Source organism: Photinus pyralis, unplaced genomic scaffold (assembly GCF_008802855.1).
Source record: "Photinus pyralis isolate 1611_PpyrPB1 unplaced genomic scaffold, Ppyr1.3 Ppyr1.4_LG6, whole genome shotgun sequence".
Classification (NCBI taxonomy): Eukaryota; Metazoa; Arthropoda; class Insecta; order Coleoptera; family Lampyridae; genus Photinus; species Photinus pyralis.
The window spans coordinates 19,590,837-19,615,897 of NW_022170663.1; the positions used below are offsets into that span (position 1 = coordinate 19,590,837).

A 25,061-nucleotide genomic window follows, 5' to 3' on the forward strand; every position below is an offset into this window, starting at 1 on the left:
TCAACATCTCTCTTAAAACCATAGCAAGAAATTACATGCATACAGTCCACAAAATATTCGTTTTACACGCAATATTTTAAAAAACCATGTTTTGTCATTTCAAAATAACGGTTTCCTTTCAACGCGCTCTACTTACCTGAAACTCTCTTATCCGCCCCTGTAATGTTGTTTCCTAATTTTCGAACAATTCTTGGAGTTTAATATCAACATTGCGTGGGGGGAAACATATTGCCATTAGATAAAAGATGTACCTACCTAAGCATTGTAAAGCGAGCAAAAATGTGGCACTCAATCTAAAAGAAGGGTTTTTAAGACATTTTCCTAAAACTGTATTTTGTAAAAGTTATAGTTTGAAATTAACAAATTGTTAATATGAAAACAGCAGAACATAACAAAAAGAAAACTAATACATAAATAAAAGTACATACGATTATGACGTCACAAATCGGTAGGTGGATTGAAAAAATCCCAATGACTTTGATATATCGTAACTTTCGGTTCGCTCAATAAAATTAATCCGGCAATAAAAATTAACAACAGCAAAATAACAACATGCAAGTCTTGTTTACCATCCACGTTATTCACTACATTATTGGTAATATGAGTAATCAGTCTCCTAATAGAGCGGTCGCCTTCCAGCGCGCACAATCTCACTAACTGTCCGGTAAGTTGCGGTATAGACGGTTCGGGAGAACGATGGTGCCGTCTACTCACTGGCACTGCATCTTCTGAACTTGAGGCGGTCACCGGCGGCGGCGGAGGTTTGTGGTGACGTTTCCGCCGAGGCGGCAAAGGAATGTCTTCATCGATAAACTCTTTGAAGTGTGGAGATCGCAATGCGTAAAAACTTGGGGGAGGTTGCGAAGGTATGTAGGTAAGTTCAGACTGAACCGGGTCGGGAGGTCTTGGAGGAGGTTCTTCATCAGACTTCGAAATCCTGTCGTGCTCTTCTTTCGCAATCTGCTCCACGTCTACTGGTTGTTCACCATGTTCCTCAATTCTCTCACCACCCACTTCTAAATTTACTGCCCCGTCTTCAACAATAGTGTCACTAACAGTAGCAATAGCTTCATCAATTAGTTCTTGAATTAAACACTCCTCCAAGTCCATTATGTTTTGTTGATTGTCTAAAGAAGGCTCATCTTCGTTCATAAACTCGGACACCTTTTCCACTTGAGATGATCTTCTGGGGGGACGAGTTGGAGGTTCAAGCAATTCTTCAGATATATCATTTTTTTCTTCAGCGGTATCTAAGAGGTCAGTTTTTGAGTCGTGTCGAGGAGGCACCGGAGGAGCTGTATCAAATAATTCTGTTTCCAAAGGATCATCAATCGAAGTTTTTTTTTCGACAAAATCGCCCTCTTCTTCGGATTTTAGCTCACTACTTACCGCTTGAACTGCAGTTGAAGCCATGCGCTCTTCTGCCGCCATTTGCAGCTTTTGGAGCATTTCTTGGATCAAATTTGGGGGTAGATCAATACCGCTCACTATTAAGTTGCCACCTTTAGAGTTGATCTCTGAGACTTGCAAACTTACACCCTCTAGCTCAGACACGATGATTTTACTCGCCTGTAGCTCGTTGACGTGCAATTTATCAACGTCTAAATCGGCGACTTGCAGTTTTTGCGCCCTTAGGATACTTACCTCCTGACCATCTTGAATTAAACTCACGGGTTCAACCACTTGGGGCTGCGGATCTCTTACTTTGGAGAGTTCGTCAGGTATACCCGATGTTACCACAGCTTCTGGGATATCAGGGTTCTTCAAATCGTGAAACTCTGCAGGGACTTCAGAATCTTCATATGGTGGTTCAACACTCGACAAAAGTGCTTCCGGTGGGTTTTTCAATTTTTTAAAATCTTCAGGTATCTCAGAGAACTCTTCATCAGCTGTGGGTTCGTCAAGCGGTTCCCTGGTAATTTCAATGACATGAACCGTAGAATCTCCGTCGGTGCGAAGAGTGGAATGTGAGACAGCGTCCGGGTCGGTTAACGTTTGTAAAACTAGAGAGCCATGGGTTATAGTTTCTTCGTGGTCGTAAGGTAAAATTTGGTCTTCCAGTTGCTGAAGATCGTCAGTTTCTTCTGCAGTAAATTTGTGAAGGTCTTCTTGAGATTCCGTTGGCAAGTTTCGTTCATGGGATATGTCGCGTAAAGCCGACCGGGACTTCCGGGGCGGGCGTGGTGGTGCTGGCAGAGGCCGGTCTCTCATTTTTTGAACCACTTCACCAGATTGGAGATGAACTACGTTTAAATTCTCCTTATCTTCAGTAAAGGTAGGTGTTGGTCCTCTTAGAGTGCTATAATTTCGTAATGGTCTCACTGGCGTTGTTTCACCTGTCGATCGGGGTACCGTTGCAAATTTATCTTCCTTTGACTTATGCTTGTTGGCTCTTCTTGGCCGCGGTGGTGTTTTCGGTACTCGGGTAGGTGGTAGAGGGGGGTCTCTTGCTTTGGACTTATCGATAACAGCATAACCGCTCGTGTCTCTTACGTCTTTTATGCAAGCGACTTCAGTCACTTCCACTGGAGCGTCAGAAACCAAAGAGTCAGCACCTCGAGATGTTCGGTCGTCTTCTAATTGTGATGCTGATATCGATCGAGTGCAGGAACGAGTTCTTCTTGGTCGCTCAGGTGGCTCTGGTGTGGGGATTATGTACTCGTGGTCTGCTCTGTAATCTTGAATCTGAAAACGCCATTTTTGTAAGGTGTTTCATCACTTGCATATACTTACATTTTCTACAGGAACACGTTGTTCTTCGTGCCCTATTGAACCTTGGTCGGATTGACTTGCGCTTCTGTAATTTCTACGCCGGCGGGGTGGAGTTACAGGGAAGTGGTTTAATTCTACCCCGTCTAAAGAAAAGCGTTTTTCTTCGTCTTCTTGATCAGAGGGCGTTAAGCTCCTTAGGCTTCTTTGCCGGCGAGTAGGAGGTATGGGAGAACGATCCAGACTGACGCATTCGAATGGAGCTTCACCTGTTATTGAACCGCGGTCAGACGGACTTAAACTCCTTGAACTTCTTTGCCTACGCGTGGGAGGTACTGGAGGGCGGTCGTCTCGTTCGGGAGAGCCTTGGAAATTTTCATACGCGTCGTAGGGATCGTAGACCTTAATTTTCGGCTGTTCAAAATCCTTCATGCACTCATTCTCGTACATGTGCGGAAAATCGTGCTCGTAAAAGTATTGCATGTCACTACCCAGAATATTGTGGCGAAGAACATCGGAATGATCTATCGCAATTATATAATCGGGGTGAATGAATGTGCCGTGTTCTACGATGGGAATCGTTTCTTGAAATGGAACGACATCATCATTATCCAATTTCTTGTTCTTTCGCCGATTCGGTCTAACCGGTGGTGATATTTCAAGTTCGACCTCAAAGTCCTTAGGATACTCCTCCGGTTCGGTAGTGTACGATTCAAGTTCGAAGCTCAGTTGTTCGCTTGAAACGTGGGGAGTTTTCTTTCGTTTGGGTTTTCTTAAGGGCTTACGTCTTGGAGGCTCTCGTACGGGCTCTGACTGATCGGAAAGCTCCATATCGTACTCCCGATCTTCACTGTTGGACTGTGGCAGAATTGGTTTTCTAAACGCTTCCCGTATTTCGGAGCTTAAGTACTTTCCAACTTCAATATCTTCTTGCGATATACCCTTTTTTCGCAAGAAGAATTCGTCTGAATCGATTTCTTCTAACACTCCTTGGCGATGTTCGCTCAAACTTCCCGAGGAGTGCTCTTTCGAGGGAGTTATATCCATACTACCTTCTTGTGGTGTTTGCTCTTCCTGTTCGGGGGGAGGTGTATAATCGACATTATGAATATCTTCAATGTATCGTCCAGCTTGAGGCCCTTCGTGAAACTCACCGTGCTCCCATCTTTTTAGTAGCTCTTTACCAAACGTGTCCTCTTCGCGATTTTCCGGTATATAGTCATCCTCTTCTGGTTGATCCTGGATAAACTCAACATCTCTGTGCTCCTTGTCGTATTCCCGAGGAGGAACATCCGCTTCATGATTTTGCACATTCTCCTCTTCGTTAGCGTTAGGATCGAATAAAGCATTTGAAGGATCGTCCATGGAATCTTCAGAGTGCAATGGAATTCGGATTACATTTGGAGCTTTTGAAGTTTCCTTCTTTACGTCCCCCCACTTCGATCCAGATTTAACCTTACCTACTCTTGGTACCGTCGCGAAGTCCGGCTGAGTGGATGACGGCTCGTTGTTTTCGAACGAAACATCCTTGTCTCTTCCTTTCGATTTATCAAACATTCTAGGATACGTCCTAAAGTCGAAAAATTTTTTCTTGGAGTCGCCTACGTTCGACTCCGTCGAAAATTGTCGGGCTCGCCATGAATCTTTAGAATCTTTACGCGTGAAGTTAAACGATGGCAAGTTGATTGAAGGCCGGTCCGGTAGCTTGGGAAGTTTAATGTTTGGTTTCTTGAAGTTCGGCTTTTTGAATTTCGCAGTTGGTAGTTTTGGCGGAGACGGTAAAGTGATTTTTGGTCTTTTAATGCCTTGGATCTTTGTTTTAATTTTAACAGCCTGAGTGCGAATGGTGTCGTTGAAACTTCGGGTTAATGAGTCGTTCCTTCTCTTACTTCTTGAACTTGCCTTTGAACTGGTGCTTGCTTTTGAGCTGTGCTTTAGGCTGTCCGTTTTTGAGACCATATCAGGTGCGTGTGCAAAACTATCGTCGTGGCCCTCGGTTTTTGCCGGTTTGTTTGGGAAGTAACGATCCTCGAAGTTTTTCTCCAACTCGTGAACGCTGAGGGTTTTCCCGTCATCATGGTGGTGGCCATCGGGTGATGGGGAAACTTTTCGTTCAAGTGACCGTCTGCCATCATGAATAACTGGCGGCCCTTGTATTGATACCACTTCAGGGGGTGGGTTAACCGGCTCATACTCATGGTCGCTGAAACAAAAGGAGAGTTAGTCATGGATTTTATAAGTGTGTTGAACTGATATTGCGGTTGCCAAGGTTTCTATAAATAGAGTTCGTCCGGGTAAGCTGAAGATTTTTAGAGCGTAACGTTTGTGTACACGTACCGAGAATCCACAACCAGATTACTTGTCCGACTAACTGGACGCGATCCTACGTGGCTTTGTCGTTCTGGAAGCAAGGAGTCACATTTGTAAAACTGACATGCACACCTAACGTCCAAGGACATAATGGACGACGCAGCTGATGACGTTCGCGAGACATTGTGCTGTTGCGAAGGGTGCTCTTCGCCCTCAGATAATGACCGCTTATTTTTTCTCTCAAATGACTGATTGCGGTGTTGACGTTTTGCTTTAGAATGGAGTTTAACTTGCGGGGATGCAACTTCCATTTTTCATTTCGCGCGTCCACTAATGATAAATGGAAAGCACATCCTCTAAACTTTACACTACCTACATTTTGCTTATTCTTTCACACACCCTACCCGAGTTTTCACCGTTTACTAGGCGACAGCCATACCGTTATGCTATTGTTAGACATGCAAAACGACAACCACCGATATGACTACGACAACGTTGCTGCTTAGTTATTTTTATAACGCTAGCTAAAGATGTTGGCTACGGTCCCTAAATGATCTAGAATTTGTCACGCTGCCAAATTGCATACAGGTGCTTTCATTTTGGTAAAACAAGAATTGTGGGTACTTACTTTGATTTGGACCATTTATTGTAGTCGTCTTCCAAAGAGGTCGTCTTCATTATTTGTTTATCCAAATACGACTTCTCCTCGTCCACTGACATCGATTGGAAAGATTCTAAGGGAATAACCACACTATGTCCGACCACACTCGCTTCGGGTGCCTTAATATCGGGAGTATTCAACTTTACGTCTTCATATATCGGCTCTCCACTTTCAGTTTTCGACTTACGCTTGAAAGACACCTTCTTTTTCAACACGGGGGAGGTTTCCGTTTTAATTATAGACTTTAGTCCTAACGCTTGTTGATGGTATTCCTTCTCCAATTCCTCATTAATCATTGCAATTGCCACCTCGCTTAGTTTTAACCCATCCTCTTCGTCTACAAGTATTTGATGTTTCAACTGCAAAACACCTTTTTGCTCTTCCAATTCGGGATCTTCTTCTGGGTTGTCTTCCACTTCGCTCACAGTTTCCAACGGCTTTACGTCGGGGTACACAGTGTCCACAGCATGCTTCGCCAAAGTTTTCAAATCTTCAATCTTCAAACTTCCGAAAAACTTCTGGTCAGTCTCGCAAGGAGTCTCCGGTCCAGCGCTGTCTAAAATTTCATCATCCGACGGCGGAGTTAAAATAATCAATTGAATATTATCATCGGGCGTATCAGGCTCAGGAGTTTCAGCCTCTTCAACAACCTCTTGGTCTGTCTTTTCAATCGGGCGGGTTTCCTCAACCGCTTCGCTTTCCAGGTGGGAAAACTCGTCCGACTCACCCGGCGGCAGCTTCAAGGGTATGTGAATGTAAACTGGTTTCTCCGGCCCAGCGGTTTGCGACCTCTTCGATTTTTCTTCTGGTTTTTGGACGACCTCGGCTTTCTCTTGGCGTGGTTTGGACTTTCTATCGAATTTGGAAAAGGACGGAAAGTTGGGCAGCCTGATCTTTTCCTTGGCTTGCTTGAGTTTCTTCATAAATGCGAGCTTTGATAGACTTTTCCGGCTGTGGCTACTATCGATTGAGGGTCTACGTTTCCTTTTAGGTTCCTCGGAGCGAGCTCTTACCGGAAGGGTTTCTTTGGGAGGTAGTTCGAGATGACCCTGTGTGGGTACTGCTTTTTTCCACTTTGATAACGTCGCCTCTAGTTTGCGTAATCTTTCCGGATCGGGCGTGTGATCACTTAAGGTTTGTTTCTCCTGAACTTTAATAGTGCTTGGTCCTACTTCGCCTTTGTCATCTTTGTCTAGGCACTGGCTAATATTATCATCGACTGAACTATCTTCGGCTACATCTGGAACTGATTTTTTCTCATCCTCCGCAACCTCTTCGATGGTTACTTTGTCACTTCGCATAGAGTCTTCGAATTCGCTACGAGCCGTACTGACACTTTCCTCGATTTCTACCGTAGGTGGAACAGATTCTCCTTGCCCTTCTATTAGGATCTCTTCTGTTACCTCCTCTATAAACACATCGCTGTCACTATCCAATTTCATTTTGATTGTTTTCGTTAACTCCACGCTGGTTTGCGACGCCCTACGGGCGACATGTTGGTCGTGGACCAATTTAATTTGTGTAAGCAAATCTAATAGTGACGTTTTCCTTTTCTTTTCATCAGGACTACTTACATTAATTAAACTTCCCATAGGAGACTGCTTGAGACTTTCACATTCATACTTGGAATACTCGTCCGTTTCCCCAGGTGGCGGTTTCAGAGGTATGTGTATGTAGACCGGTGATTCATCTTTTATTGTTTGCATTTTCTCCTTCTTAGGCGCACCAGCTGTGACCGTTTTCTGTTTCTTTGTCTCTTGAAGTGCCGATTCCTCTGACCTTGCCCGTTTCGAAAATTTGGGAACTTTCAGCCTACTCTTCGCCGTTTTGAGCCTATCCATAATTCGCAACTTTGGTAAACTAATGCGACTGTAACTGCTGTCCACTGATAACCTTCGTTTTTTGTACGGCTCCTCCGATCTCGCTCTATTTCCATTCACAGCACTCACTGGAACGTCTAGGGTGTCCCTGTCCGTGCTTACGCTGGCCTTTTGAAGATTAGTGTCGCTCATATTTTCTTTGTCCTCCAGATGTTCGTCGTCGGTGTGAAGTTCGTGCTCACTTTTCTGGATCATTTCGACATCGGTGACCTCTTGCGTTTCGGATTTGCCCAAAGTTGACGTACTACGGCTTCGTCTAAATGCATCCATTGTGTATTCGTCGGGGTCGACCTCTTCGTCAAACGGTGGCTTGGTAAGATGTGTCCAAGGATAAGCTCCTCTTCTTCTGGACCGTCGCACGTCCTCCCAATGGTATGTCTTTATAGGTACTTTCGGAATGTCTGGTGCTGAAAATTAAATTCGAATTAGTATTTTGTAGGTAAGCGAAAACGGAACTACCTATTTTTATGTGTTTGTCTTTTAAAATTGCATATCCTGTGTTGAGTGTACGCAATTTACTATAGACTTTTATGGTTTTACATTTCAACGTTTTAAACGAGATCATTTTTAAATTTAAACTTCCTTAACGTCTCGCAGGACAATAATTAATAAACCAGCATTGCGGACTATGGAGCGCTGGATCTATACTTTGTTTAATTTATTTGCACAAGCATTTTTACGCCATCGTATCGTGCTCTAGGTACTTTAGCTCTCGAAATATTTTTAGGATTAAGAAAAGGTTACCTTATTCTGTGCGGAAGTAAACCCACATTAGCGTAAGTAAGGGGATTAAAATAGCAATCCTATTTCACAGTATTTCTCGTCGCACCCGCACGTGAGAATAAATTCTATACAAGGTCCTTTAAACAACAAAACTGAGGATGGGGAAGGGAGGAAATTGAAAATGAACGATATAATAAGTTATTTCCATTACGTTCCCATAGCGTGAAATGCGGAATTAGTCGCTCGGCTCCTTCATAACTAATAATAATAATTTATATGAAAGTCGGGAGAATGACACATTACTGGCGAGGAAATATTAATTTCCAAGTCAAATAGTGTCATTTTACTGACGAGGTTTGTATTACATTTTCCTCGAAATCGTCCTTTTTAATATAAAATTTCAATTTTCATATAAGTAGAACTTTTTATTAATATTAATATGTCCGGAGTCTGGTAAAGTGAAATGAGGAAAAGTAGTCGGAAAAAGTGTTTCTGCCACTGTTATGGAAACTAAAATTTCCTGACATAAAGTAGGCATGAAGACGAAGGTTTTATAACGAATTGGAAGTTAAATTATAACTGGGTTTCTTTAAAAAAATCGCTGGGGTAAGAAACCCTTCAATTATCTACTCATTTTCAAGCGTTTTAAACAAACTTTTTGTATATCATTTATATATCACTTTGGAACTGTAGGGGTTTTAGAGCAGTTACAAACGTGAGACAAGGAATGCAAGATTCGTTCTGAGATATCCAGGACGAAGGTTACTATTTTTTTATCATAGTAAAATCATTGGATTATTAATTTCCGAAATATCTACTGTCGCTGCGAGGAGGGTCGCCTCAGGCCTATTTGTTGTAAACTATGTTTTATTGAGGTTAACATGCTTTCTCAAGGGAAATTTGAATTTGTGCATTCTTAAAAATATCAATCTATGGGTAAATCGAAGCCGTTTGTATTACATGAATTTTACCACTTAGACCCATTGAAATTAGATTTGATAGAGAAAATTAGTTTTTGTTAGTTAGTGCTAATTTTTCCGATATGTGGCGTAGTTTTACACCTAACAGGATATTTATAAGATGTAGGTTTTTTTTAACAGAAAGTGTTTGAGCTGAAAGGGCGTGAACAGGTTACTATATATTTGCGGACATACGAGGTCAGGCTGCTTTTGAAAAAGGGTTGTATTTTAATAGTACTTTGTGTACCAAGGCGGGAAAGTGGTTGTTTTCCGGCACGAAGGAAGATATGGCCAGGCGAGGCGAAGACGAGGCTGGCCACTTCCTGAGACCCGGAAAACAACTTTCGTGCCGTGGTGCACACAATATTTTTTATCCTATACACTTACATTTAAAATTAATCCCTCAACAACGTCCGACCGCAAGCGCTTGAATTTGGATTTGCTTTAACATTAGCACGCGTTTGTTTTGTTTATTTCCACGTTTCCTGCTGACTACGTGAAAAAAATTTTACGAAACGGTGCAATCTAAGTGGGCCCACGAGTATATTTTTTACTCGTAGATCTACCCCTTTTCCTTATAATACAGTTCAACGCAAATTCAAATTCTTGCGCGCTGGCGATTGCACAGTGCGGAGTCACCGAAGGGAGTCACGGTGCAACAGAGCAGAGGTGCAAATGGAGAATACCGATCATGTGCGAACTGAGTTGACATTTCCGGCATTTCCTTAGAAAATAACGAGATTTAAGGGGTTGTAATTAATACCAGGCGCATTTGAAATTATTACTGGTCTTGTGTATTAACAAATGTGTTTTAAAATTGAATGTGTGTTTTCAGGGACAAAATCACACCGGTTACATTTTAAATCCTTGGCAGGATCCATGTCTTGTCAAATGTTAGATGCTTTTAAGACTGGATTTATGCTTGGTGACGAACGCGCAATGGGCACACTTTAAATCCTTGATGATCTTGTATTTTTTAAAAATGTGTTTTATAAATAGATTTAGTCATTCCTTACAGTCACACTGGACACATTTTAACTTCGGGGTAGTCTCGTATGTTAAAATGCTACTTATTGCGGATAAGCGGTGTTCTACTTACAGTGCAAAGTACGTCTTGGTGTTAAATGTATTGACACAGATGCTCGTTATTGAAAGTAAATGGGAGATTTATGACTTGAAACGTTTGAATTGATCACGTGATATTGGGAAAGTATTCAAATTCACGAAACATTGATAGGTATAGGTTCGCGGTAATTAAATAAATTCTTGAATTCAGTAAAATAAAGTGAACATAGGGTAAATTTAATTATTTTTCTCGCCTAGCCGACAAAATTGAATTTTCGCGCTCCATGCGTGCAATTGTCTTCTTTCGCGTCCTCACAGAGGCGAGAAAATGTAAGTTTCTCCTTGTATAGGATAAAAAAAATTATTCTATGATCGAATGCTCCCCTTCAATATACTCAACTCCCCTTGCTACACACTGTTCCATTCGTTTTTTCCACTGCTCAAAGGAATGCTGGAAGTCTTCTTTTGTAAGAGCGTTTAGGCGAGTTCTGCCGATTTTCGCTTCACCTCTTGCATCGCCTCGAACCGGGTTCCTCTTAAGGCAGATTTGATCTTTGGAAACAGGAAATTTGATATTGATGCGGTTGTTCGTGTTTTTCGTCACACATTGTAATCGGCACGAAAACACTTTATTTTTTAACCTCTATAGAAAAAATACTGCTACCACAGCGACCAAAACGAGTTTCCGTACTGAAATAGTAGACACTTTCAGCTAGCCAACGCTGCATTTGTTTCCTACTCCTCTCAACCCCTTCTGCGAGCGCACTATGCAAACTTTAAACGGTCATGTCCTACTACCTCGCTTAGTTTTAATGTTAGAAAAAACAAAGATGGAGGTTTTTTCAAGTACATCAAAAAAGGTTCTATGATTTTTTTTTAATGCGTTGTTTTTTTTGGTTATTTCACGTTCAAGCTTTCAATCTACCCCTTTGACGAATAAGAACCAACTTTCAGCAAGCTATTATTCCGTTTGTATTAGGTCTAAAGGCACCACAACCTATCTTTCTTTTTGTTTTCTTCATTCGCGAAGCGCAAATAACGGACGCTACGATGATTAGCTATAACCACAGGCTCATCCGATTTCGCAATAAGAGAAGTAGTTCAGCATCTCATTGACATACAATAGAAACCCTTTATCTTCGTCTCCTACAAACCAAATACGCTACGTACGACCGAAAACGTATGCTAGAAGGTGATATGTCTGATTTCAAATTTTAAAACGACCAGTACCGTTGGTGTATATAGAGGCACTGCTGGAAAGCATTTCACTCTTGCTTTGCTTTCTGCATCCATTGAGTTCAGTTCAATTTGTTCTCATTTGTGCCATTGTCCATTTTGAAAAAGATTTTGCATTCATCACGGAGTCAACTGTACAATACAGAAGCGATCTGTTTCCATATTTCTAAAGCGAGCGGCATTTTCCAAAAAGAGATGGTATCATTTGATACCAGAAGAAAATAGTACCCTCGTCAATAACAGACTGTAAGTTATTTTAAATTTGTGATTTGTATAAAGTAATGGTCGATTATCCTTAGGAATTTGCTTATTAATTTTGTTTTGAGGTAATTTTGGCATTCCTAAAGGAATCGACCCATCAGAATTATTTGCATGTATGACATTTATGAATAAAAAATCTCATTCAAACAAAGGATTTTGGTTATTTGGCTTCATTGATTGGAATTTTGCATTTAATTTCAGTGAAGTCATTCCTTTGGTTGGATTAAAATTTGGTTCAGCATTCAGAGGTTGTATGTGTATATTTTGGACAGGAGAATGTACCAGTGTGGTAAAGATGAATTTTAGATAATAATCAGAGTTAGCATGGACATGTGATCACGAAATAGGCATAGCATTGGGGTAACGACAGAATGGAAGGGGCCTTCAAATTGGTACAAATGAGGACTTTTTCTTAATCCAACAAGGAACAGAGAAACAATGCAAAAGTTTCCTCTGTAGAACGCCCATCTCTAATACGAACGAGATCAATTAATACCTTAGACAAGACGTTGGCATGTAAACACATTTGGACAAAATAAAAAATAAGTTCGTCAGGGTCTTTTGGATCTAGCGTATGCGGCCTTGGTGTGGTGGAGACGGACTGAGACCCAAGAAGATCGGGTAAAGGCAATGAAAGGACATACAGGGATCAAAGAAGATGGACTGCCTAAAGTATACGTCATGGAAATGATTTCTGGCAGAATTGGAAAAAAAACGTGCTTCAGAAAAGTGCGGTAGGTACAACAGTGTCAATACAAGACGCGTGGGATCACAAAAATCATTCGATCTACAAATATGATAAAGAATCCACTTGCAACTCGATGTACCTATATGAAGCCATCGAGCGAGCGAGCGTCCGAGCGATCGTACGATTGGGAGAAAGCATAACCGTCTCGTTTAAAAGTCGACGCTAAAATCAAGATCAGCTATCACTTTTACTTTTTCAATAACTTTAAGCGTATCCGAAATACGAGGGGTGGTCAAAAGGCTATATAAATCAAAAACTAAAATGGCCATCACAAGTTTGTTATCGGATTCCTTTGTTTCGTTAAAAAATGAAAACAGCATTGGTAACACGAACTTATAAATTAAGATGGACTGCTAATGCTGAATTGACAAATGACACCTACATGGGGGCCGCCATGATGTGCACTCACTTGGCGCGAAATTCAAATCAACTAATAAACACGCATTAACCACTCGTTTCCTAAATAAATTACTGTGACACATGCCATTTTCCAAGGCTGCAATAGTCTCAAAACTAGAGCACTAGGAAAATTCCCCTAGAAAATAACTAAAACGTGCACATCATGGCCGCGCCCATGCTAGGGCCATTTCTGCCTCTATGCAACTTTTTTTTTGATCAGCAGTCCATCTTAATTTATAAGTTCGTGATTGGTATTAAGAACGACGCTACCTTACAATTACAAGGAAATCATACTGTTTACTGTTTAGTTCTAATTTAAGACAAAAAGTGGATCGACTGCCCACTTTTTTGTTTGAAGAAGATTTTCACTTGAAAATGCGTGGTAGGTATATAAATCAGTCGAAAAAGTGGCAGAGTGGATTTATGTGGAAAGTGGATAATTTCGAATTTAGGTCGTATTATTTTTATGTTTGTCAAAACAATTTAATTTTTTACTAACACCCACACATTTATTTGTGTATACAAAAAAGCGTTCCGTAAAAATTACAATTTACATTTGACGTTGGTTTTTATTACACTTTAATAGCTAATTTAGCATAAATTCACGGCTTGAATATGGAAAACATTGGTTGTTTTATATTACTCGACTGCGATTTAACAGTTGGTACTTGGCACAAGACCAAGCAATGTACTATTTTAATGTGAGATCTTTTACAAGTACAAAGTGTTTGTTTTTAAACAGCAACGACTTGCTCTTCCAAGGATTTTTGCTAACCTTAATTTAAATATAGGCTGCATCGTAAAAGGATCATTACACCGAGACCACCAGTAATTTTTCTTAGATCTCCAAATTGATCTTGATAATTTATATGGAGGCCATCATAGTAAATAGGTCATCATAACCTAGCAAGGCATTTATTTCATTCCCTTTGACAAATAGTACACCGAATCTGTATAACCTTCTGTGCACTTTTTTAATTCTATTTTTCTGATCCTTTAAATAATTATTTTGGTTAAAAGCATTTGATAAATATTTACCTAACAATTAGTAATGGAGTAGGTGATACTGCGCCAGTTCTAAATGCTTACCATAAGGTCAGAAGGATATTAGCAGTTCCTTCAACTTTTTGGTTAACGTTAACGGGAGACTTTTAATCGTGTTTTAAGCAGCCTGATTCGAAGCAAAACCGTTTATTTACGAGTAGTACAATTTAAGCAAAGGAACATTTTCGAGTCTGAGAAGGATTTTCAAATAAAAACACGCTAACCGTAACTACTGGTTGAAAACAAGTTCTTCAAAGCTGAGTGACAACATTGTGCGATAACTACAATTGTGTATAGAACGGCATACAGCAGGGAATTTGAAGACAATTAATCGGTGCATTTATGCATTTACCTGTAACAAACCTTAGTGAGTAAATTAGGCAAAGTTAATATCAACAGAACGAAACATTGTCTTACTATTCCTGTGCATAATCGCGATCTCGAGTATTACTTTTGCGAAATTGAAACCGGTTTGATTTGGATAATTAAATGAATTACCACTGCACGTCACGCCTGGTTATAAATGATTGGCACATTTTTTGTTTGTTAGTTGTTTCTTCAAAACATCTGACGACAGAACAATTGACGTTCTCATGCCAAAAATTATAAATTACAGTAGGTGGTTCGCTTAGAAATGAAAGCTCTGTATAACTATTTAGAATGATGGACCCGTTTATAAAAATCCATAAACATTTATAAAAACTATCCGCAACAGGTGGCCGCTTTGCCGATTCAAATATTTGGTTTTTCAAATTTTATTCAACATAGGAAACTTCCGAATTGTCAGCGACATTTCACTTCTCGTCCTTGGTAAACAAAATACTATTGTTTGTGTAAAATCATGTCAATCGTGTGTTTATTGGAACCCTTTAACGATCCAGATAGATTTCTGATGTTTAATTATAATTAATTTTGTTGATTCGTACCCAAAGTTCATATCAAGTGTTGTCAACATTTTGCTAAGTAGCCCTTTTGGAATTGTAGGAATTGATTGTGGTCATTATTTGCATTAAAATTTGAAATTTTGAAGTCGAATTTGAAATTTTTTATTGTGCCTGGATTCGTTAGGTTTAAGGTGTGTTGTACCTATATAGTTCTTTTTGGCCGGGTCATTGCACACGGCAATTGCGTCTGCTCGTCCAACGTGGGGCATTGTATTTATTTTTTGAGGCCCGAATGTCACGGGTCACACCAATATACTCAAATCAACTAAGTTCACATGAGTATTTATCAGAGTTCAATTAAACCATCAGATCTTGAATTCAGGTTTTAAGAGGAGATAAAGGGCTCAACTTCCAAAAGGCAAGTGGTTTGAAATAGTACATTATATATCAAGGTAGAGAAGTCCACTATTATTGCCTGAGCACCAAGATTACATCTCGAGGCGCTTGCGCCGAGGGGTGTAAGGTGCAAAGGCAATAATAGACTTCTCTACCGTGGTATATATACTATTTTTTTCACTACTAGCACTTGAAATCCTCTAAATTAACATATTATATTGATAAGAGAGTTAACGGTTGGACAGAATTGTTTGTTTCTTAATTTAACATGTCAATCAAGTACGTGGAAGTACAAGTCAAACAGGCCGTATTTTGTTCTGTCATTGAGATTTTTCAAAGAGTAATTTCGTTCGAATTTTTTCAAAATGTGATAATTTTAGGTATGTAATTTCTCTGGAAATTGCGAATGGTGGCAATTATTCGTTTTAGAGAACTTGTCTAAACGTTCATTGAGCGAAATTTCGGGTTGTGTTTTCTAAAAGTGACAGCGTGACAGTTCTCATTATTGACTACTAGTTAATAATAAAAAATTATTAACCACTTGGAACAAATGCCGAGAAAGCCTACTTTACAAGTGGAAAAAAGGTTAATAATCATGTCATCAGACGCTAGTAGTGAAAAAACATTTTTATTAGATACTGACCTGGCCGTGGGTAAATTAAAAATGAATTGAATTCAAATTCGAGGGCCACCATGGGTATCTCGGAAACTGTAAGAGATAGGTAGGTAATTTAAATTTGGCAAAGTTGCGTATTTTGATGCTTAACAAAATGCCGTTTTGAAATTGAACAAATTCCGACTACTTTCAGAGCTATCCTGAAAAAAAAAACAAATTTTGCAACAAAGTTTCTATTTTTTATCGAAATTATTTAAAAAGATATTTCAAAATAAATGACATGTTTTTTTCTTATGGAAGTCATTTTTACTTTTTGTATCATTTGATGAGCATTTTTTTCTGATTTCAAAAATGTAAACCTCACTAGATATTTTTTAAATATTGTTAAAATATTTTCTTTTTTCTGACAAACTTTGTCCTGGGTAGTATACACGGTGTCCATTTTTCGAGTGCCACTATAGGGATCTCGCTTATCTTAAGAGATAGAGATTGGGTTACATGAGGGCAGGGTTGCGAATTCGTGCTGAATAATAATCTGAAAAGAAATTCAAAATATCTTCAATAGTTTTGAAAATACACAAAAAAAACGAAAATTCTGATTTTCGTTTTTAATTTTTTCATGGTAAACTAATCGTACTAGACATTTCTGAATTAAGGAGATTTCGAATTAGGCATCTTGTTTTTAATAACTTTTAAAATGACGGAAAAACATGTAGCAACTTTAGTTTTTCTAATGGTCGCCGTTTTTTATTTTGACATTCTGAGATTAAGTCTTTTTTTCTCTTTACAACGATATATCGCACAGGGTGGTTCACTAACATATTTTTCCTAAAAAATACAATTTTCATTTTCTGTGAAGAGTGCTTTGCAAAAACAAAACGTTCTTTTGTTGTGAACAAAAGGTTGACTTATTTGAAGTAGTGTCATTTACGTTTGTGCTAGTTTTGCGAAAATATTATGTATTCTTATGTATTTTTTCTAATATGAATTATACTTTTCTTGCAAAATGAAGGTTCAATTCTATTCAGATGACAATCAAATTTTCTCAACAACTAGTTCCCTGCCAACGTTGCAACCAGACAGGTGGATCGAATTGTCAAACTTTTGATCACAATAAAAGAACGTTTTGTTTTTCCAAATCGCCCTTCCCAAAAAATTAAAAATTGTATTTTTAGGAAAAGTGTGATACTGCACCACCATGTGTGATATATCGTTGTAAAAAGAAAAACTAAAGTTGGCACTTGTTTCTCCGTCATCTTAAAAGTTATTAAAAACGGGATGCCATATTCGAAATCTCCATTAAAAAGTGTCTGAATAATGTGTTAATAAGAAATGTCTATTAATTGATCAAGAAAAAATTAAAAACGAAAATCAGAAAGTTTCGTTTTTTTTGCGATATTTTCAAACCTATTGATGATATTTTAAATTTCTTTTCAGATTGTTCTTCAGCACGGAAATTCTCAACTTTGCCCCCATTTAACCAAATGTCTATCTTTTCTTACGTTTTTACAAATTAATAGCGCCAATCCTTATTAAAAAATAGTAATAGCAAATTGGCATAATCGTGTTACGTTAGTTTGGGTGGCAAGCTATGAGGGGATCGCCGGTAACGAGGAGACTGATCGACTCGCTAAATCCGGCACCAAACATCCCCAAATTGGATCGGAACCCTGCTGTGGAGCACCAGCAAGTCTAGCTGGAGGAGTGATAAGAGGCCAGCTCAGAAAAGAGTGGAAAAGTTTATGGCAATCTGCCCCTTGACTAAGAAAATCCAAGAAATTGATCAGACTAAAACCAGCTCGTTACTAGGCACTGAACAGATGTGAACCAAGGTCATATGTAGACCTGGTCATCTGAACAAAATCGGGGTAGCTGAGGATAACACATGTCGCCTCTTCTTCGAGGAAGAAGACACGGCGGAACACAGCATCTGCTGGTGTGAGGCAGTCTTCGGACAGAGACCACAAGAGCTGGGTGATAATTTCACCTGAGCAGATCAACGAGTTGAAGCTGGAGAGGATCCTCAGATTTGTTTAACAAACTGCCTCTCGCGGAGTAATACACTGGGGGCACGCACAATAGATCCAAGGGTCAAAGTATCTAAGCTTGATATAGCTCCAAACCAATGAGGCAATGAATTTTTAGAGTAAATGCATTGGGTGAGTAAACAGACAATTTTCTAAATGAGATGATTAGACTGATGAAATACAGGGTGCAAATTTGAAGGATATAAACAAATGTCGACTTCAAGCATTTCGAAACTACCGATTATGCCTTTTTACTGTGAAAAGTTATAATTTAAAAGCACACTAAACTAACATTGTCTAAAGTGGATGGCAGACACGAAATCTGCTTACGTATTTGGCTGGAGGTCATATGCAAAAACAAAAATAGACACATGGCCTGAATTAAGCTTGGTGTATACAAACTGTCGATGAAAATTAAAACTAGGTTTAACACACAAATGAAAAGCAGTGATAGTCAAATATGGGGTATTTGCTTATAGGAAATGGCACACAACACTCATATCGTACCGTATCCGGGCGTATATTATCTCAGTTAAATTATATAACTCCCGTACACGTCTTCACTAAATGCAAATATCCGTCACTTTATAGCTCGTCTATAACTAACGTTTGTGGGAGATGCATTAGTCTAAAATGAAGAATACACCATTATTGAGCCTCCTCGTAAAATTAATGGATGAAAATGTAATCTATTTATAATATGTATACTGAATACGTTGAGCATGAGCAGCTCGTCGCAAATTCTTGAGACAAATATAGATCGTTAACACAAAAATCTATTGTTTTGTTAATTTTCGATTGTTCTTCCCCTCCTGGTAACTTCCAACCCTACAGTCTTAAGTGTTCTTGGTACAAACTGCGGAAACAGCTGAAATGAGTTAAAATGCATCCAGTCTAGGTTAGTGACACAGAATAACAATAATGCGAGCTTTAGACGATTGGTATGGTGACCGTTGTCGTGACAAAAATAGTATTGAAAAATTGCCATTGCATTTCTGCTTGATGTATACGAAGGACACCATCACAAGATTAGATGCCCTTGATGAATCTTCGTGAGCTCCTGTCCATAGTCTTCCACCACAAATGCGAACACCTTACGAAAAAGAATCGAATAGCAACCTGTACGACTCGTCCAGTTATTGAAATAATTAACAGTGATATGGAATTTTACCCCAATTACTTTTACAAACTAGGTGGTGAGAATTGTCTACGTCAGGGGAAACAAAATTAAGTAGGTATCCAGTACTTAGTAATAGGAGGCTGACAAGTGCAGTCATTCCACGCACCATCATTGGAAAAAACTCTCAAATCTCCCACAAACTTTAGTGCGATTTATTTATATGATTATTTGACAACTGTGTTGCAGAAAAGCTCCGAACACTTGTAGCGCTTCCATTTGGAGCGAGGTGAGTTTCTAAAAAAAATGTGACTAAAGACACAAGAATTAATTTTTTGAACTTCAATCAAAGCAGGGCATCACAGCAACACACCGATAACAAAATTCAAACCTGTGTCGCCAGCAGGAAAAGATCTCGGAAAAGATATCGCGACTGTGTTGAGGGATGCAGAAGGTGTGATTGTGGATTATGGTTGGATTGGTGATGATGCACAATCAGTTCTGTCCAACACGTACAAACTGCACTGCACTGCACTGCAGAGATTGAGTAAATTAGATGGCACAGCCTTGCCTTATCTTGAAGTCCTGAGAGGTCCGGAAACAGCTTTTAAACTCTTTTTAAAATATAATGAGCACTTTCCACAGGATTTGCAGAGCTTTAATAACCCCCACTCCCCTATCACCCTTGCAAATAAGCATTTCACGAATATCTGTAACGGTTAGGTATGGTTTTTGTTCATGGTATGAATTTTGGTTTGCTTTGTCTTCGTTAACTTTCGGAATTGGCACGATTTGAGATCTTTCTGTAGTTGCGGTAAATCGAAAATATCCATTTGGTTGCCTTGAACAAAGCATTTTGGGGATGTTTTGGATGCCGTTGGGCGGGAGTTTGACCTTTCGATTTATGTGGATTTGGATTGCGGTACTAAGGGTCCCTGGTTCGAATTCGAGTTCGAGCCTGGATATTTGTATATGTATAGAGGATGGGGTTCGTAGAGCAGCCTTGGCTGAAACCCCGCCTTTGTTAAATTGAATTTAGGCTAGTAACAAATAAAAACGCGAAATTTTGGCTATTTTGTAAATGGGTAGGTACGACATTGTAAAATAATAAAATTGCAAAACTTTCTTTGTGTACAATTTCTTTATTTGTAAAATTTATATTTTATGACATGTTTGTTAAACGTAAATGGATTTGGATAAAAAGATAATTTATAACATTTTGTTTACGTGATAAGGCAAGGGTGTTTAATGTATGAATACTTGCGTCTATGAAAAAAGTGGAAATGGTCCACGGTAACGCTTGTAGTGTTAGAAGAAAAGAAGAGTGCTTTTTGTTGGATTGGACGCTCGGTGACGGTTTTGAAGTGTAGGTACGTCGTCAACGTTTTGTGAAGTTGGTAAAGTGTGTGAATTACACCGGTATCCAGTTGCGTCAGTCAAATTCTCGCAATACAGTTTGTAGTCGACCTACACCGTTTTCAAATTAACAAATGTGCTGAAGATTATCCTCATAACCAGCTAGTAAGAAGGTAGTATCTGAATTCAACGGTAAAAAGTCCGCATGCCTCGAAGACCGTACAAGTGTGTTAAAAGTAACATTTTTTTTTTCATTTGGCATCTGTGGTGTTTCATGAACAGTAAATTTGTTTTGGGTAGATTTAATGTAGTTAGTCTTTGAGATTTAATTTTAGATTTAAGGTGTGTGTATTTTTTACCTCGTCATGTGTGTTTACGGCCCCGTAAATTTAGAGTTTTATGTAATTTTCGGCAAGCCGAGGGTGATTTAAAAATTGTTTGTGAAAATAGGTTAAATTACATTTTGTTTGCAAATCCTATTTTTGGTGTTCTTTTTAAATCATTTTCAGTGCCGAATAGTGGGGCGAGAATGTTAGTGCTGAAGTTCCGGGTGACAATTTCATTATTTTGTACCGGGTGAGTTACATAGCAATACCTAAACGTTAAAAGCCGAAGTTTTGTTTTGTTGGGTTACCGTTTGTGTTGCAACAAACGGAATTTTTTTATTAGTTGCACAGTGGAAGGCGGGTGCATGTTCCATAACCATTTTATGTGTAATTAGAATGGCACCTGAACAATTTGCTTTCGTGTAATTCGCTCTCAGATAATTCGCATCGGAACAATTTACACGAAGACAATTCGCACATAGGCCTCTCTCTCCCCTGACATTTCGATGGCGTTCCACCGGCATATTTATCAGAAGGAACGTCGGGTTCCAAATTCAGAACCCGATATTTGGATCTTAGAGAAGGAAAGATAGAGGAGGGATAAAAGATGATCGTAATGTGAAGCAAATTTTAGAAAACTCAGCAGCCTTGACCAACTCCACAATTCCAAAAAATTATATTAGAAATATTTATATAAACAACTGACACAACCCTGGGTACCAACAAAGAAATGTGATATGACAACTTTTATCTAGATCGTAATTTGGGCTTGCTTAAACACAACATAAATTTATTAGACAAAACTCAGGCCCAGAATACACATACCACGCAACAAGCTACCGATTGAAACAATTAATTAAAGAAACCTTAACTACCTTAAAATGTTAAATAATCTAAATAAACTGATACACAAGCACACAAACACTAAATGATGATATTGCATCGAAACTTCTCTTTTTTCTCGATTTAAATGACACAAGGTTCATTGTAATTACTGATGTAAAGTTGGCTCCTTGATGGTAGAAAAAAGTTCCCTTTAACAGATACCTTGGATAGTCTTGGAGAAACGCTTCACAATAGCAAAAAAGTTCAAACGAGAACACTCCGACTTTTTTCGTAAATTTCACTTCTTTAATTGGACATAAACAATCAGTTTAAACAGAGTAATAAAAAAAATCTCTCCCACTTTCTTCTACAAAAACAACAACAAAATGTGCTCCCGCTGACTGCGATACACGGATACACCAAAAGCATCTACCACTAACAAACTACACGTCTAACACCATAAACACGCCGATTAACCTCTTCCTCTGCTGTTTAAAACCGTTTCCCTTTCTTTTAAACTGTCCAAACCATCTCCTTCTTCCTTCATTTTCTGCGCGTCGTCGAGTAAATTAAACACCTGTGTTTTCTTATTATCGAAACCCACGTATTTACAAACTTAACCTCACGTAGCGATAAGGCTCTTATCGCAATCACCGGAGATGACGTAAAAAGTATCACTTTCAAAACTAGTTGTATAAAAATTATTACACTTCAGTTGTCAATTTTCCGTTTTTTAACTTGCTCTTCGAATTTTTGTGCGTTTTCTTTTTAGGAATTGTTTTGTTTTTCCAAACAGTTTTTGTTGTTTTTGTTCTTACGTGCTTGTTTTATAGTGACTTAGTTTTCATTTTTGTTTCCATGCGAACTTATCAACGGCCCTGCGTTCATGCTAGAAAGAGGAAACCACAGCCAACTACTACTATATCAATATTATCTATTCCTAGTTTTATGTAATCCGTTTCCCTTAGATGTATGCCTGCATTGGCTGCATTCCCAAATCGTTAGCCGGCAGACGAGATATTGATAATTAGTACTTACATATGCATTCGAAATATTGACCGCAGCAGTGTACATCTCATCCAAGCTTTTCATTTTCATTGCGTGAGTACCCCCTTGTGGCACGGTTCCAGAAGTATATCACAGAATAACCGATCTCGAGACCGTGGAATGGGATGGGAGTGAATAGAATGCAATTCCCATGGGTGTTATTTATTTGCAGCTAATTATAAATGAATATGCACAGTGCACAGTCCAAGATAAAAATGTCTGTCTATCATGGGGATCTCAGAAACTATAGATAGATGTTACGACGATGGACCAATTAGAGAAAAATTGCATAATTAAAGGGTTACTATCATGCTGTAAAAAAAACCGCAACATTCCGATTACTTTCGAAGATATGCCAGACAAACCAAAATTTGTCGATTTCATTTTTATTTTTTTTTATAGGTAATCTTGCATGATTAGGGCGTTGTGCGTGGATGCACCATTCTGTTGAAATCACCAGATAATCCATTTTTTATTGCAAATACGATGTAGGGCACAAAAAAATCATGGAAACTCTGGTGATTTCAACAGGATGGTGCACCCGCGCACACCGACACAGTGTATAGCAATCTTGCACACAAATTTATAACATGTAAATTTATCACGTAGGTACAAGCGCGAACATTAATGATCACTTCCCCATCGATGTTGGAACAATTTTCTTATATTGAAAACGGAATGTTTGTAAAAAAAACACGGAACGTTCTCGAAGAGTCTAAAAGGCGTATGATATTTTAAGAATGATTGCGCCGCATCCCCTTTCATTACTTATCCCCAGTGATAAATCGTTTATCGACTTGATGACGCATGCTGGCACACCGATGTCTAGCATACTCCCAACAATCCCTAATCGTTATCAATCTCGAAAAAGGCAGTACTCAATCCACCTATCAGAAACCTTTATCGATCAATAACTCTTTAATTTAGTGTATTTTCTTTTTGTTTACTTCTTTAGATCACTATATGTATTCAGTTATTCACTATCACTTTAAACATAAACGCGACATTATTTACAACGGCCTAAAGCGCACAATCACCGCCTAATTTTTGCAGAAAAAAATCATAACACGCCCACGTCTTCGTGAAGTTGGTCAGAGTAATCTAATATAGAAAATGTTTTATTCTTCACAAAGGCGCCAAATTTCATGTTTATAATGGAAAAAGACAAAAATCGGCTATTAGAGAGGCCCTTTTCAGTTTTCTAAAAATATCAAAAAAATCTTCAAAAAACATTTATGAGGTTAGAAATCGTCTACTAAATTTTACAAAATTGGAAAGAGTTTTATAAAACCGTCATTTCTTTCCTTATAAGTGTAGTAGAAAAAAGAAGCCCAAATGCCGAAATTTTTGTATGCCGACCTGCGTAGCTCAGATGAGCTTACGTTAGAAGCTCTAACTTTGGCTACAATGGTCCTGGGTTCGAATCCCAGGTAAGGCATGGCTGTTTATGATTGTATAGTGGGTTGAGTGGGAAGAGTAGCAAATTGCTAACACTCCGCCCACTATAAAATAAAGGCAATAAAAAAAAAAAAAAAGAATCTCAAACGGTACATGCTGTTGGTTGATTTGAAGAGAATGTTTGGTGGCACTGACCAGTTCGCACCTGGTGGCAAGTATGAATAGCGAGCAGAATTAGGATACACGCGCGTCAATTAGTTTCGAAAATTGTCACTTTAGCAAACGGGCTATTTACCGAATTTGTAAAGGAGGTTTCAGTGCGTAAAATCCCCGAAGGAAAATTTTGGTCAATCTCTAAGCCACATTATGACGAGTAGGTATTATTTAAATTATTGCAAATAAGTTTCGACCCTTACAATAAAAAATGTATTAGTTGATCCAAGCCAGCACTGTTCATCTGCATTTTCACCTTGAATTACACCCAATTGCGTGATCATCGGGCACATTGTCATTTATTCTACATGCACTTCGCGGTTGAGCTAACAATGAATGACTAACCATTCAAAACTGCGATTGAATAGCAGCATTTTACTACAACAATTGGTTAAATTTTAATCTCACTTGATGACGGAAGCTGAGTTTCCACTCACCAAGTATGTCATTTTGAAAATAGAGTCTATTTTTAAGACGCACTCCCCCAATAATTAGTTAACGTATTTCTTAAAATGCGCCCGGCGACTTTTGCCAACTTCGACTTTACGCAAAAAGATTATTTTTGGTTATAGCTGCATATGCAAATTGCAATTCCGAAATTTAGAATTCCCAGATTTGACTCGCCAACAGTGTTCGCATTAATCATCTCTTTGAAAATAAATTAAAATAGACAATTACTTACATGCGTTGTTCGAAACTCGATCAATTTCTTCCATACTTGTCTGCTTTAACACACAATCTACTATCCATCTTCATATTACAAATAAAAGTATCACACACCCCTGAATCGATATTTAATTCTTTTTCCAACGTTTACCAACACGCGTGAATCGATTCTGACTTAATTTTCAGTTTTAGTTC

General features: G+C 38.8%; 1 protein-coding gene and 1 long non-coding RNA gene across 4 annotated transcripts; both read right to left on the reverse strand.

Moving 5' to 3' along the window:
• Positions 1–303: 303 nt before the first annotated feature.
• LOC116175153 (titin-like) lies at positions 304–25,061 on the reverse strand. 3 transcript variants are annotated; one of them, XM_031493266.1, is made up of 4 exons: positions 24,883–25,061; positions 5,648–7,967; positions 2,734–4,912; positions 304–2,685 (listed from the first exon to the last, which is right to left on the reverse strand). In XM_031493266.1, exons 1-4 carry the CDS (start codon positions 24,914–24,916, stop codon positions 439–441), a joined length of 6,780 nt encoding a protein of 2,259 aa, XP_031349126.1. In that variant the 5' UTR covers positions 24,917–25,061; the 3' UTR covers positions 304–438. The 3 variants fall into 3 exon arrangements, with proteins under 3 accessions (XP_031349126.1, XP_031349128.1, XP_031349127.1); XM_031493268.1 differs by lacking the exon at positions 24,883–25,061 and adding an exon at positions 24,404–24,422; XM_031493267.1 differs by lacking the exon at positions 24,883–25,061 and adding an exon at positions 18,426–18,535.
• Positions 13,444–14,554, reverse strand: LOC116175154. Its single transcript, XR_004146256.1, has 3 exons — positions 14,413–14,554; positions 14,041–14,347; positions 13,444–13,945 (listed from the first exon to the last, which is right to left on the reverse strand). It is a non-coding gene; the product is annotated as an uncharacterized LOC116175154 (long non-coding RNA).

Bases quoted from the DNA above. Each gene is read 5' to 3' on its own strand.
- LOC116175153 (XM_031493266.1), bottom strand. From the start codon at position 24,916: ATGGAAGAAATTGATCGAGTTTCGAACAACGCAT. The intron at 7,968-24,882 runs GTAAGTAATTGT...TTTAATTTTCAG, and splicing joins TCGAGTTTCGAACAACGCAT to CACCAGACATTCCGAAAGTA. The intron at 2,686-2,733 runs GTAAGTATATGC...TGGCGTTTTCAG, and splicing joins AACGTGTTCCTGTAGAAAAT to ATTCAAGATTACAGAGCAGA.